The 14,463-nt window shown below is 40.4% G+C and overlaps 1 protein-coding gene across 2 annotated transcripts in view; it reads right to left on the reverse strand.

Moving 5' to 3' along the window:
* Positions 1-5,383: 5,383 nt before the first annotated feature.
* The window catches only part of DNAJC1 (DnaJ heat shock protein family (Hsp40) member C1), a 102,663-nt gene continuing 93,583 nt past the window's right edge, over positions 5,384-14,463 (reverse strand). For both annotated transcript variants that reach the window (XM_050325669.1, XM_050325678.1), the window contains exons 10-12: positions 7,677-7,725; positions 6,768-7,231; positions 5,384-5,590 (exon numbers count right to left, since the gene is read on the reverse strand). In XM_050325669.1, the coding sequence (XP_050181626.1) occupies positions 5,522-5,590; positions 6,768-7,231; positions 7,677-7,725 (582 nt within the window). In that variant the 3' untranslated portion in view covers positions 5,384-5,521. The remainder of the gene's footprint in view (positions 5,591-6,767; positions 7,232-7,676; positions 7,726-14,463) is intronic.

The following is a 14,463-nucleotide window of genomic DNA, read 5'->3' on the forward strand; positions in this document are numbered from 1 at the left end:
TATGCTTTGTGTGAATGTGAGTCTTGTAGAAGAACAGTGTTTCTATTAACGTCACAAGAAAGGATTTCAATTGCATGTGGCCACTAAACTCTACTACAAGTTTTTAAAAATGTTGCTCATGTAAATTTTTGCTTTCAAGAGACACTGATGCAGCTGCAGAACTGTCCAGGTTCTGCTTACAGAACAGAAATGCCCACTGGCAGCCCTGGGTCTGATGTCAGTGTTTTGCTTTCACCCTTCAAAGAGAAATTACTGGAATTGCAGTGACTTTTGTCCAACGGGCCCAGATTGTTCTGTGACTCGGTGAGAGCTCTCTGGGGATGGGATGGGTTCTTTATCTGCACTGTTCTGGGGCTGAGGTGATGGAGGCCAAGGTTGTTGCTGTAACCTTTGCACTGTATTTTCTATAAAAGCAGCTCAGTGTTTTTTTCCCATGAATTTTGCTTATTGTCCATGAAGGGTTAGGAAACACACAGCTGAACGCCTGATCTTTTATTTCCCAGGAAGCAAAGAGAATTTGACCCTTCCCGTACTGTCACGTGAAGATAAAATGTGTGAGGCTAGTGGCAGTCCAGGTTTTGGCAGACAAGAGATGCATTAAGGCTTCCTCACAATTTTCAGCACCCTAATGAGGGGGAGCTGAGAGCAGCTTCTGGGACCAGCAGCAGGAGGGTGGTGTTGACTGCTGGTCAGTGCTGAGCAGGGAGACCACAGCGCACGTATGGGCCGGGCCCTGGAGTTACACTTGGCACTGCCAGACATGGAGAGGAAGGGGAAGAAAAGCCCAGTATGCCCCTGCTGCCAGCACGAGGCCTCCAGGGAATCCTGGGTGCCCCTTCTACTGGAGCCAAGGACTGCTGCTTTTTTTTTGATCTAAGCTGAAGCCAGGAAGTTTATATGTTAGACAAGTATCAGTACCAGAGGCACCAGTAAAAGTGTTAAGTCCTTTCCATGTGTGTTTCTTTTGTTGGACAGGGAGTGCCTAAACTCTGGTACCTGTCTTCTGCCACGATGTAGACAAGTATGAAGGGACAGTTAGAGATACCGGTGACATTGTCAAAAGAGACTGGTGCCAGCAGCCCAGGACAGCAGTGGGTGTTTCACAGTGCCACGGTCCTGGTGGACCAACAAGCAACAGCAAGGAAATGAAAAGGACAGTTCTGACATCCAGACAAAAATCCAATTCAGCAGCCCTTTAAAGAAAGAGCACATCAAAGCCAAGTTCACATGAGGGCCAGATGTAGTCAAAACCAACCTTGTTTCAATGATTTTGCAGATCCTGACATCAAAGATGATGGTCTGTGGCTGATTTGGCACCAGTTCAGTAAAGCCGATACTGCTGTCCCTGTGGGATGCCTCGGATGCCAGAGCAGCCCAAGCCACTCCACAGGTCCCTGGCAGCCAAGTTGCTGGTTACAGATCTCCCCTCACATGTGTTGGAAGCAGCTCTGGGCTCAGTCTCAGACTAAATGCCCTGCATTTCAGAAGATTTTTCACCAAAATCCCACTTTACTGACAGCAGTGATAATATCCCTGACGGCTTACAGAAGCCAACTAATTCCGGACAGCCTTTGACATCTTAAATCCTGATTTTATCAACTTTATCCATTCAAGCTGTGTTAGCAGAAACCACTCTTTCAGCAACAGCACTTTAGACATTAACTGACCGACTTTCTGGTGCCTGTTTTTCATAAACTGCACTAAAATCTTGCTGTTGGTTCTGGCTAAAGGAGAGTTCTTCTCACGTCACTCAGTGTTCCTGTTGTTTTCAGACCCCATAATCTCACAGAGAGGTCACACTGCAAAATCTTTTATGAAACTTTTTTTTTTTTTTAAATTAGTTCATATACTTCTTAGAGCTGTGAAGTTGGGTGTAATGTAGTCCAAACATTTTGGTTTGCAAGAAGACACTGCAGAACAGCATCTGTTGGTCTTTCCTCTAGAGCTAAACAGCCTAAATGGGAGCACTGTTAACCTTCACAGCACCTCTCTCATGTTCTACTCATTCACTTGTGTATGGTTGACAGGCTATAATTTTACAAAATCCTGTTGCTTTAGCCTGGCATTGGACTGTATCCTCAGCACAGGAATATTGCCCTCCCTGGGTCACCTGCACCAAATACCCCTTTCCACAGCATTCTGCCTGTCCCATCAAGAGGGACATGCAAAGACACTCAAAAGTAGGCTCAGATCTGACTCATTTAGGAGCAAGTCAGAGAACAGAAGCTACAGCACAGACTGTCTCTCAGTCTGAGCACAGAGTTTCACTGAACACAAAGTTTCAGTGTAAAAGGCACCATCGAGCTACAGTTCACAACTGCCCAGGAAAGAAAACTTTTGTTTGAAGGCAAATATTAACATTACTTAAAGGAAAGCTGCCTTTTGTGTTTGAACAAAAGTTAGAAGAAGTTGCTTAACTCCCAAACCTTGAGTCACCTTGGTTTTCGTGGATAGAAACAAAGCCTGGATACAGTTTTCCACTTCTCTAAGTGAGTATCTTGTCTGACCTCAGTCACCACAGACTAGAGCTGTTGCGATTAGGGCCGGGTGTCTCATCATCCAGAAAACATGTGGCACCCTCAGGAGAGCTGCTGAGAGGCCCTGAAAGTCTTGGACTCAGTCATGCCACCTTCCTCCCCCACCAAACACCAAAGCAGAAGCTAAGGCTGGGCCAGCTCCTTTGGCCCTTGAGGAACTGAACACGACAATAAGACTGGATGGGCCCTGGATGAAGCTGCCAGTACCTCATTCTGTGCTCTTCTCCCAGGATATCTCTGGGCATGTGGTAGCAGAGATCAGATCCACTGATGCAGGACACTGACTCACATTTCCCATCCCAAGACCTTCAGTTCCAAATGACCCACCGGCGCTACACAAAACCTTCCTGGTTCTTAATGCTGAAGACAGTTGTCCCTGTCACCAATTCCCAGAGCAGTGCCACTGCAGAACAGGCCCATACGTTTCTCTGACACAGCCAACTTGCCTCTACTTTCAGGCAGGTTGATCAAGCAATAAGGATGCAATCCATCAATTCCCTTCCATCCAGGCAGGAGGAGACATCCGGCATTTCAGGTGCTCAAACTGCCAAGTGTGACAGAAGGGCATGTACAGTCTTTGCCCATCCTTAAAAATCTTCCTTCAAGTAACCTGGATTTCTCAGGAATACTGCTTTAAGTTTCTCGATGTGAATGTCCTTAAACCCCCAAAAATCGTTAGCAGGCAGTGGTTTTTGTCCTTCCTTAGTCTCCCATCCAGAAAGTCCAGGTTGGAGAGAAGCTGAAGGTGTTGGGCAGGCAGTTTGTAACCACTGCCACATACACAGCAGGGATGCGGGCAGGTCTGGAGCTGCTACTCAGGTCAGTCTTCAGATTTACAGCAATAAAGATACCAAAGTCCTCCCAAGTCCTTACTGCATTTGCCACTGGATTTTTTTTGCCCCAACACCTAACTAAGCTACTTTTCACCCCAAACTGAGCCCATTATTATTCTTCAGAGCCACTACAGACATGTAACAGGTCTGTATGGATCACATCAGGGAAACACAGAGATCACACAAAGCTCCCTTTTACACACTTAGAAGACTTCTCTCTCTGTCTGGTCTAGAGCAAATTCCTTCTGTCCTTCCCACCAAGTCAGGCATTGTAGACACTGGATCATTCTCTCTGCTCTCTTCTGGATGCTCTACATCTTTGTTGGAGTGTGATATACTGAACCAGGCACACCATTCCAGGCAAAGTCTTGTAAATCCAGAGTGGAAAGGAAAGATGACTCTTTTCTCACGGGCCAAACTCTCCCGTTACTTGCTTCCTTCTTTTTTTTGAAAAAGCAGAAATGTTCCCATTATCAGTCTGTATTTGCATGAACAATACATCTCCATTTGCTCAGGTTCTTCTACCACAGCTCTGCCCATTAATTTTCATGAATTCCCCTTGCTGTTTTAGTAACTTTTCTTTGCAGCCACTTCAATGACCTTGTTTTATAGTTACAGTCGTCTCTCTTTGAGAGTTCTGGATGACTAATAGCTTTTTAAATTTAAGATTTCCTGGTAGCTCTTGAAAATACCTCACTTATCTCACTAAGATTCTTCCTTCATAGGTAATTACTGTTTGACCAATTAGCACCCCAGATCACAGTTCAGCTTCTAAATATGTTTTAATTTCCAGTGCAGTTAACCTGTGACATTCTCTGTGAAACAAAATTTAGATGCATCACTACTTTGTGCCTAGCTAAGTTTCCATAATATCATTTCTACCAACTAAGGTTATTTTTTTACATAGGATTAAAAAAATGTTCCAACTGGTAAAGGAATGAATGTGGAACATCGTTATATTCTCTAAATACTTCACCCTTAAAGTTTTATGGGAATGGGATGAAATTTTGTGAAATGCTGATCTGTCAGAAGCAGCACAGTTGGCAAACAGTTACTGGGGAAATCAGCAGTGGAAATAGCAGAAAGTTCATGGAGTCTTTCAGCTGCCAAGCTTCAGTTTTGTGTTCAGATACATGATCCTCTTGAGTTTTCATTTTGATTTTGAATTAAAGCTCAAAAACTTTTTAGAATCCTGGTATTAAATCAGAATTTAAGTGATAAATACTACTTAAAAAATGCAAGTCCTTAATGTTTCTTGCAAAAGACTGTGATCACTGCTCTGATTTATTGCTGTTATTTAGAGCCCATTAAGTTATTACTCCAGCATTTTAAGCTTTTCATAACTTTGGAAAAGTTATACAAAACAAAATAACAAGAACGGAATAATAACCCTTACTACCTATTCCTCAAATATAAAATCAAACTATATTGAATCCAGGGTATACAACAACTCCCCAAATATGAGAACTCTTAGCCCAATAATATTTGCCATTCTGTACTTAAAAAGTGATCCTGAAGTGCCTTATAGCTCTTAATTTCCAATTAAAAAATTTAGACCTCTAGTGTTTTTACCCATTTTAACTCTGCCCAATAAACAATGCAATCAAATATCACTGTATATCACTGCAGGGCTGGCAGAAAAGGTACTGCATTGCAGGCAGTATAAATGTACGTGGCAGTTGAAATTAGAAATAGTACTTCTTTCAAAATATGACCAGATATTTATAAGAATGAGATATTTATAAGCATATGGTCATGACTTGAGAGCTGCAAGAAAGAATATATTTTGAGTGCAGAGTTTCATTATTCTCATGTCAATTCTCTCTTTCAAAACAAACATAAATTATTTATATGCTGAATATCCATTGGCTGTAAACCCACCAGTTACAGTATCTGATTGTCAGAGGGGGTTTCCCTAAAGGTCCACTCATTTTTAAAGACAATGTTATCACACATCTGCATAAGCAGCACTTCAGTACAAACACACCTTCATTCTTCAGCACACAAAACGGGTAAGATGGTATAAGATTTATTAATATTTTCTTTTACTAAGGCACATGACGTATAGAAATACTGAGGTACAAAAATGCAGTTTCCTGCACATGACATTTAAAACTTTGACAAAGCTACAATCTCTTCTGCTCACCACATTCAGCTTTTAGCCATTCTTTTCTTTTGTACCAGTTCAACAAGCAGCTTGTATCTTGCTATACACTCCTCCTGAAAGAAAACACAGAAGTGTTATTCAAAGGGTGATATTTTAGTATTGCTTTAACTCTATAGAGGCTATCTTATTCTAGAGGAAGAGTTGGATTCTGGGGGTTGTGAGGGATTTTTTGGGGGGTGGTTTGGGTTTTCTTGGGGGATATTGTTTGAGGGAGTTTTTTGTCTGGTTTTGTTTTTTTTTGTCTGAGTGGGTTTGTTTGGTTTGGGTTTTCTTGGTAGTTGTTGGTTGGGTTTTGTTTTAACGTTGCACACAATTTCAGAAGGAGGATCTACATCTAGTGAAGAGCAGATTAGAAAAATGAACTTGCAGTTTATGTTTCTTAATGGATAATTTATCTGTCGGAAGAGCACACAGACCCAAGAAACAGCTGCCTTGTACTTCTTGACAGTGACTGCAAGGAGCAATTATTAAACAGTTGTATTGTAATATCTACTGAAAACAGTTCTCTGGTGTGAGCCACACTAAGATGGGTTAAAACAAGCCTTCAAGGTCACTAACACAGCACCTACTGACACCAAATACTGCAGAACAGCTTCAGAGCCAGAGAAACACACAAATCCCTCCCCGCCGTGTTTCCTGCTCTCTCACACTGTGCTTGGCACAAATAAAACAAGGATTTTCTGCAGCTACAACAACTGAAGCAAGCAAACAAAGCTATCACAGCTATTAGGAAATCGAGCACAGACCAACTATATCAATGGCAATGCTATTTTTAAAAGACTGTACTTACAAAAAGAACATTAGGTACATTATTGAGCATTTAACACTTACAGACGGATTATGTATTTTTTTTGTTCACTGAGATGGGTTGAGAAAAGTATTGTGAGAGTCTAAGCAAAGCAGCTCACCAACATTTGGTTACTAACTTTGAATCAAAATTTGGTTTAAAATCTAATTTGTCCTGCAATTGAAGATCTGAAAGGCAGAGGAGGGGTAGGTATTTTAAATGAAACAGGAGTTATCTCAACGTTTTCTGTAATAGATTAAACAAACTGAAATAAATGAGAAAATATTTTAAATAAAGCAACAAATATGACAGTAACACTGCTCAGTTTGCCTTCAACTGGACTGATGGGCAGAGTAAAGCCATGGACCCCAAGGTAATCATAAATTGGTAGAAAATACGTTTCTCCTCACTTTATACTACAGTTCAAACAAAATTAGGCATACCTTGCTCTTTCCAGGAACACATTTTGCTATTTTATCCCAGCGATCCGACGTTCCCTTTGGATACTGCTGCAGGGCCATTTCAAGAAGTTTCTGTTGGTTTTGAGTCCACAGTTCTTCTGGGGCACGGCTTTTCTCTCTTTTTCTGCTCTCATCATCACTCTCCTCCTCTTGCTCAGTGTTATCAAAATCTCTCTGACGTCTCCCTCTGCCCTTCTCTTCCAGTGCCAGCGCAGCCACTTCAGGTGCTTTGACAATTCTGCGTTTGCGGTGTCTGGTTTCACTTCCAATGGTCTCCTTTGGATCAGTCTGGACATCCATCTGCTCTCGTATATGATAGTAGTTCCCCTCCTCCTCCTCTTCCTCCTCCCTGTCTCGCTGGGTGATTATGTGATCTGGCAAATTCATGCTGGTTTTGACATTTTTGGAATGGGCCAGCGTTTTAAGCTCAGAGAGCCTAATGGTACCTGTCAGAAGTAGGGAACAAATTAAAGGTACATGGAATAGTGCAGAGTGCAGAAAAAGCTCTTCTGGACTGAGAGCTTAGAGAAAATGCTTATTGAGAAATCAAGGTGATGAAGCAATGAACTTTGCCAGTTAGGAGTTTATCTGATATATGGGAAGTGCTACTAAATTCCCACACTGATATAAACAAACAGAACAGCCTGAACAAGGGAACAAAACCCACAATAAACCAAGTAAGAAAGTCTGGGAGGTTGTAACTAAAGGGAAGTGTTCTCTCAGAATACCCATCAGTTCTTCTCTTTGCTCAAAGTAAGCCAAGGTTGCAGAAGTCTCTCTGCAAAGCCGACCCTGAAAAACAGCTATCACCCAAATACAGTGACTTTCAAACAGCTATCACCCAAATACAGTGACTTTCATAAGCATTAGTGAGGATCTAGTAGCACACACCTGGTGTATATGTAACGGAATCCTTCAGTTGTTTGGCTTTCATGGTAACCTGCAAGAAAGCAACAAAAATAAATGACTATTAAAAAAGTTACGGTGTAGGGGCTACTGAAGAACTAATTATCAGCTTACTGCAAAATGCCTGCATTGAAGATACCTTAAATACAGTGAAACTGATGTTCTTTGGCTGCCTGTGCTCATATGTAGAGCCCAAACTGGCTAAAAGTAACTTTCCAGACTTTGGCCTTTCTAAAGCGTTCCTGGTTGATTAAAATAATGTAAGTGACGCTACACGTTTCTATCACCATCCTACACTGACATGGATATTAAAATTTTGTTTTCTTTCCTTGTTAAAACCTGATTTTCCAACCTAAAAATACCACAAGGAGAAGGGGAGAAAACACATTAGTTATCTTCTATACATTAGTTTCTAAATACTAAACAAAAGAACCCACATAGGTCCAGATGATGAAGCATAGAAATGGACAGGCATTGAGTCCCAAAATAAAATTTAACAGTTTGACTGCCAAAGATCAGCAAAGACACCTCCTAAGTCCTGATTCTTCAGGAAAAAAGTTTATCACTGAGAATCCAAAGGATGGAGAGCTGTCTGCTTCAAACACTCCATGTACACTGAAATATCTGTCCTGGGAGAAAAGTAATACCAGATTGAGCATTTTGGGTTTTTTAAAGCAAAAAATTATCATCTCTAAGTTTGTTCTGTCTGTAAGGAAACAAACAGGCTTCCCCCCACCCAGAATAAGAAGCTTCCCCATCCCAAATTTCTAGACCACACTACAGGTAACAAAGACAGGCTTCATTTAAAATTACGATCCTTTAAATTATTTAGCGTCTTTGTTGTATCAAGTGATTACAGAGTGGTTTGGGTTGGGTCAAAGGATCATCCAGTTTCAACCCCTCTGACATGGGCAGGGACATCTTCCACTAGACGAGGTTGCTCAGAGCTCCATCCAACCTGGCCTTGAACACTTCCAGGGACAGGGCATCCACAGCTTTTCCAGACAACTTGTTCCAGTGCCTCACCATCCTCACAGTAAAGAATTTCTTCCTAATACCTAATCTAAACCTACTCTCAGTTTAAAGACATTCCCCCTTGTCCTGTCACTACAGGCCCTTTTAAAAAGTCCCTCTCCAGTTCTCTTGTGGCACCCTTTAGGTACTGATCTGGAATCCCAAATTCAAGTACCACAAAAAAAAAAAAAATCTTAAAATGTCACATCCAAAGAATTATGTAAGCTTTTTATATACTGAAAAGATTTTCTGAATACCAGATTTCAGTTTCTTTCGGGTTTTTTTGAATGTGAGGTCTTTGTGAAAAGAAATGAAAATCAAGTAATCTTGAGCCACTCAAATCAAACTTAAAATGCAAACAGGCAACACCCGGGATCAAAACTGATACTGTGTGGGATGTTTCCCTGTGTTTCCTGCTGCCTGAATCTGGGACTTCAGATGTTAACATCCATTCAGGGTAAGGTGTGTGCAGTGTGCTGCCCAGAGCAAAAATTAAAAAACGCATCATTTACAAAGTCAGGAATTCCTCTCCATGGGATTGACCCACAATAGGAATCATTTAGGCCTCTGAGCCACAGCACAGACATCTGCTGTTTTAGCTGCTTAATGTCAACAGTAACAATTGTCCCCTGTGCAGAGCAGCACTAGAGAGCAAACCTGCCAGGAGTTTGCACAGCCATTTGCCGGGAGAAGAATTAAATACAAAGATTCAGGGTTTTTGTTCTATGACAAGATCCACAGGCGAGTACTTCAACAGTTAAAATACTCTGGTACCGTCTGCTTCTAGTCTTGTCTGTTTGGTTCCTCCCACCCATCTTCCTGCCCATGAAATTGCAGCAGTTTGCTGTAAAAATAGGCCGGTGCTGGATCTCCTTAAGGAAATGACAGCAAGACTTAACAAGGCAAAGTGGTCTATTTTCCCTAAAAATTAGGCCTCATTTTCTGGGATGATTAAGTTCAAATGAAAACCCTGTGAACAATGAAATCCCAACTCTAATTAACCAAAACCTTTATCCAGAGGTAGACATCTGGCACAGAAAACTCCGGTTTCTACTGCTGCAGTATGATGAAGCTTAAATTGTTCTAAGAAAAAAATTCAGAATACTGTAATATCAACAGATAATTTTAAGTGGCACTAACAGTTCTAGGATCTGCATGACCCCAATTTTGAAACAACAGGATGGATCCTTCTTGAAACAAATGATCCACTAACAGAAATTGCCTTCCTTGAATAATTTATAGTCTAAAATAATCCAAATTAAAATGTTTGTGTTCCATCTTCGTTATTAGCAAAGTGTCTCTATAGAGCCAATGATTTAAAAGACTGAGGGGAGCGGAAACCATTCTTGACTGCTGAACAGAATGGATCCTTAGTAGTGTCCTGCTATGCATCTCTTAAATAGAAATTATGTTATATAAACTGGATTATAATAGATTTTTTTGAGAAGAGCAAGAAGAATTTGCCATGCAAACAAGTAGCTGATCCTTTAGAGCTTCCTGCAATGATGCAGTGGATTCACTGCAAATATGACAAGGCCCTATCTATGTTCATGTGTTCCAGAAAACTGTTTCTAAACCATTTTGCTATTTTTTAAGTAAGTCTTTTGAAGATGTACAGCCTGCTCATAAGGCCATAAAGGTGGGAAAAAAGAGAGCAAAAAAGATTTCCTAAATAAAACAGAGCAGAACAAGTTGCCAAAGACAAAATCAGATACAGTGCCAATGTTCAGTTTTCTCTGTGTTGAACCTCTGAGGTTTTCAGAGGTCAGCAACTATAATTTTATCTTTCAAATGGAGACTACACATGCAACACAAACTTTGCACTGGAAGTGGTGCAAATCAATATGCTGGATTAAAGTTTCCTTTACAAGACAGGTGTTCCCAAATGAGGTTAGTGTTAGGTATCCTGTAGTAGATACAAATTTTGCTGCATATTACATCTGATGGGACTAGAATCTAAACCAGCCCCATCCACCTGAACAGTGAAGGACTTTAGCTTATTCCTAGATCCTAAATGCATTTCAGATTTCCCCTTACATGCAAAAAGTCCAGGAGAAATAGTCTTGCCATAGGTTATCTTATGTTGACCAACTTCAGTCATTGTAACTTGGTGAATCCAGATGTAATATTCGTAGTAAGTTATTCCATTCATCACATCTAATATTTCCCAGACTTTATCTTTTGAGGGCTTTGTGGTATCTGTTCACATTTTGATGGACTTTCAATTTGAACATTCACTGGGTAAGCTCGAAATAACAACTGTGTGTATGGTTTAGATACTGAAAATCTACAATTACAAACACTGAACAAGCACCTTCAGTTGACGTAAGTTTGACAACTCATCAGGCTTCTTACAGCTTTACTATCATCATTGACAGGCTACAGGGGGAGATTACTTGTCTTTTTTTTTTTTTTTTGTAAGCTTTCTTCTTCATATGGATGATTACAAGTCCTTTTCCAGGTGCTATGTACAGTTCATGTTTACTCCAGCTCTTTTCACTGAGAGTTCAGGTATCACTTATTTTGACTTCAGATTCATTTGTCCATCAGCTTTAACTGTCATTGTTGTTAAAGATGTTGACAAAGGGCAAGAGAGTCATTAACATGTCAGTATTAAACTACTGAGAATTACTAGGAATCCAACCTATGGAACATATGAAATTGTATTTCAGTTTGATCTGTTTGAGTATAATCATTGTTCTTGCCACTCAAATCTTGTTACCAGTTCCTCCATGCTTTCTGACATCCTTAATATCAATTTAGATTTCTTCTCCAGAGGTGAGCAGTGTTATTTACTAGCTAGTTCTTAACTGATTCATAAAAAATTCACTAAGTTATCCAATGTAAGTTGTTTCATTGCTTTCTCTACTCAATTACTTATCATAACTTGCTTATATGACATTATTACTTTTTCATTAGCAGATAACATACCTGGAAATACTGTTATTCAAAGTATGAAGCACTTATAGAATTACTCTTCTCGTTATCCTTGCTGTTTGTTCCTGCATAATGCTTTACAATTGTGGTTTTCATGTATATTAAATTATGAGTTTTATCCTGACTGTGAAAAGTTGTGCTAACAGCCTACTGTTCTTGACAACAGCTTCCACCAGAGTACTAGCCATGCTCCCTTAAGAAATCCTGGGTCTGGGGACACCTTAAATAATAAGGATCAAGACTGTGAAATTGATTTAAAACCGAAGAGAGCAGATCTCATATTCCTTCAAGTATTTGTACTGTTGAACAGACACTGCATTATTTTACAGGTATCAACTTTAAATATTGTAGTCCACCAGGGATAACACAAGTCACTGCATGCACAGAGAAACAGATTTCCTTAGACAGATAAAGATGGCAAAAAAAAAAAACAAACCACCCTGGATGCAAGCAATCAAATTGCTGAAGTAGAAATCAAACCATCTTACTATGGGACCTACAGAAAGAAACCACAGGAACGGTTTGCTTCTGAGAACTCCCTTCTGAACTCAGTTTCAATAGCTCTTCAGCTATAAAAAGATTCTATCGAAAGCAAGTGGGATTAGTGGGATGATTTTATGTGATGAAAGCCAGACAGAGCTGGTTTCCTCCTGTACTGCTGACAATTAGTCCAGATCACAAAGACTAGTTGCTACTCAACAAGACACCTAGCAGTAAAAACATTTCTCATCATGACCATCCAGATGTTAAATCTCTTATTACCCTGGACACCTGCCACCTCTTTCAGATGGAACAATTGATGCTTCAGAGATATACAGGAGAAAAAAATAATTCAGAATCAGCTTAGAAGACTCTCAGATGCCCAGGCAAAAGCAAGTTTTGCTATCACATAAATGAGAGGGTACTTTTCACCCTGCAGGGAAGGCAGGCATAAAAAACACACAGAAATGTGACAGACTTAGAGGAAAAACCCTGTAAAGTCAAGCACAGTGATCCTACTGATGCCAAACAGAGAGAGAAAGCCCTTGGGCAGAAGATGAAGAACAACTGCCATTCTCAGAGCAGCAGCCACCAGCCCATTCCTTCGGCTGACACCTCCAGCACCACCACAGCCCAACTTCACAGGGCACACGTGGCACTGAAGCCTTTACCATTTCTCTGTCTCCTGGGAAGCTACTGTTGGCAACAATGTACCTTCTTCTCTAGGATAATATTTTGATTAGGATTGCAACAGATGGGCACAGAAGTACAAACCTCTTGGGTTCTGAAAATATTTTGAGAAAACAATGAGGAATTTGTACAGGAAAAAATAATCCATGTCACTTGGCTTCCCAAACGTACATAAACGTCCCTGCAAAGAAGGATGACCTGCTATCGTGCTACTGAAAACTGGAGGTTCTGGTAACATTTTCTATTATTGTTAGCATCTTCTTGACCAGATGTTCTCTAAGTATTTCCTAAAGCAACCATGGTTTCTCAGCATCAACTGTCAGAAATTTGCTGTCCCAGCAGCAGTGTCTGTTCGTCCACATCTTGCTGCATGCTCTCTATCTAGTTATGTCATGCCAAAATGCCAGGATCTGTGGAATAATGGGAAAAATAACGTGGAGAAGGCCTGTGAGTAGTTGAGGCAACTGTGAAGCAATGAGGAATTTCTTGAATCTTGGAGGTTAATTTGAGTTATAATCACATTTTTCTCATAAAGGAAAGCCAGATACAGAAGAATTTTAATGCCTTCCTGCCTTTGTCAAAGTAGTAGGTTTTTATATATCTAACCTTCCAGAACTGCACAGAATTGCCAAATTTAAAGTTCTCCCTTTATGACCAAAATGCTATTTGCTGCACTGAATTGTTCTTCCAATCTAGATCTAAACAGCTTTTTTTCATAGCATCCACAACTGTATCCAGCAACGTTTGACACGAGTCAGACAACAATACGGCTCCTTCCTTTATTTCCATGTGACTCAAAATTTGTTGCTTTATACAGTGTCTTCCCTTACAGACACTACAGGGCTGCTAAAATTGTCTTGCAGTTTTAATAGATTGGTGAAACTTCAAATACTGAAGCATCAAGCCAAATCATTCTCCATTTTGCAAGTACCCTCATTTCCAACTTGCTAGACCCCTTGAAAAGACGTATTTCAAATCAGATGTGCCTTTGCTTTGGCACTGCTTGAAACAGTTTGTTCAGAAGATTGTTACCAACTTTTCCAGAAGCAGGTAACATAACCAGTCTTTATCCACTGTGTAAATTATAGGTTGAATTGGATGCTAACGCAGCCAAATGAGTATTTTAAGGAGAACGTGCTTTTATTCTTGAAAGAACTAAGAAACACGTTATGAATTTAACTGAATTTGCTTAGAAGCACCAGTTGCAGCCAGAAACAACAGTTTTCTTATGGTTATGGACTTTGAAGCCATGTGTAGTTCTGAACTTTGCCACAGCAGATGGAGAAGAGGTAGCTACCTCAACAGAAATCCCCAAAACAGTGAGTTTAATTATGGGGCAGCTTAAGATGCGGCCTCCAAAATAGGGTAAACTTGGCCTAAATCACCAGATGTAGAACCCTCTCCAGTTTAAGTGCCCAAATAGTTAATTTAAAGCAGCAAAAGAATTGCTCCTTTTTTCAGGATACAAGAGGAAGAACTTAGCAATTTGTGATGATGCTGGAGACTTCATACTGTGCTTGGGTTTTGTCAGTTAAAATCCATGAGAGTCTTTAGCTCAGTACTATGAGCACTCATAAGAGAGGAGTTTGCCTCAAATGCCCACTGCAACAACTACTTGGACATCTTATTTTGCTGCTGCTGATGCAAAATG

Source organism: Myiozetetes cayanensis, unplaced genomic scaffold, assembly GCF_022539395.1.
Source record: "Myiozetetes cayanensis isolate MyiCay16 unplaced genomic scaffold, myiCay2020 scf1, whole genome shotgun sequence".
Taxonomy (NCBI): domain Eukaryota; kingdom Metazoa; phylum Chordata; class Aves; order Passeriformes; family Tyrannidae; genus Myiozetetes; species Myiozetetes cayanensis.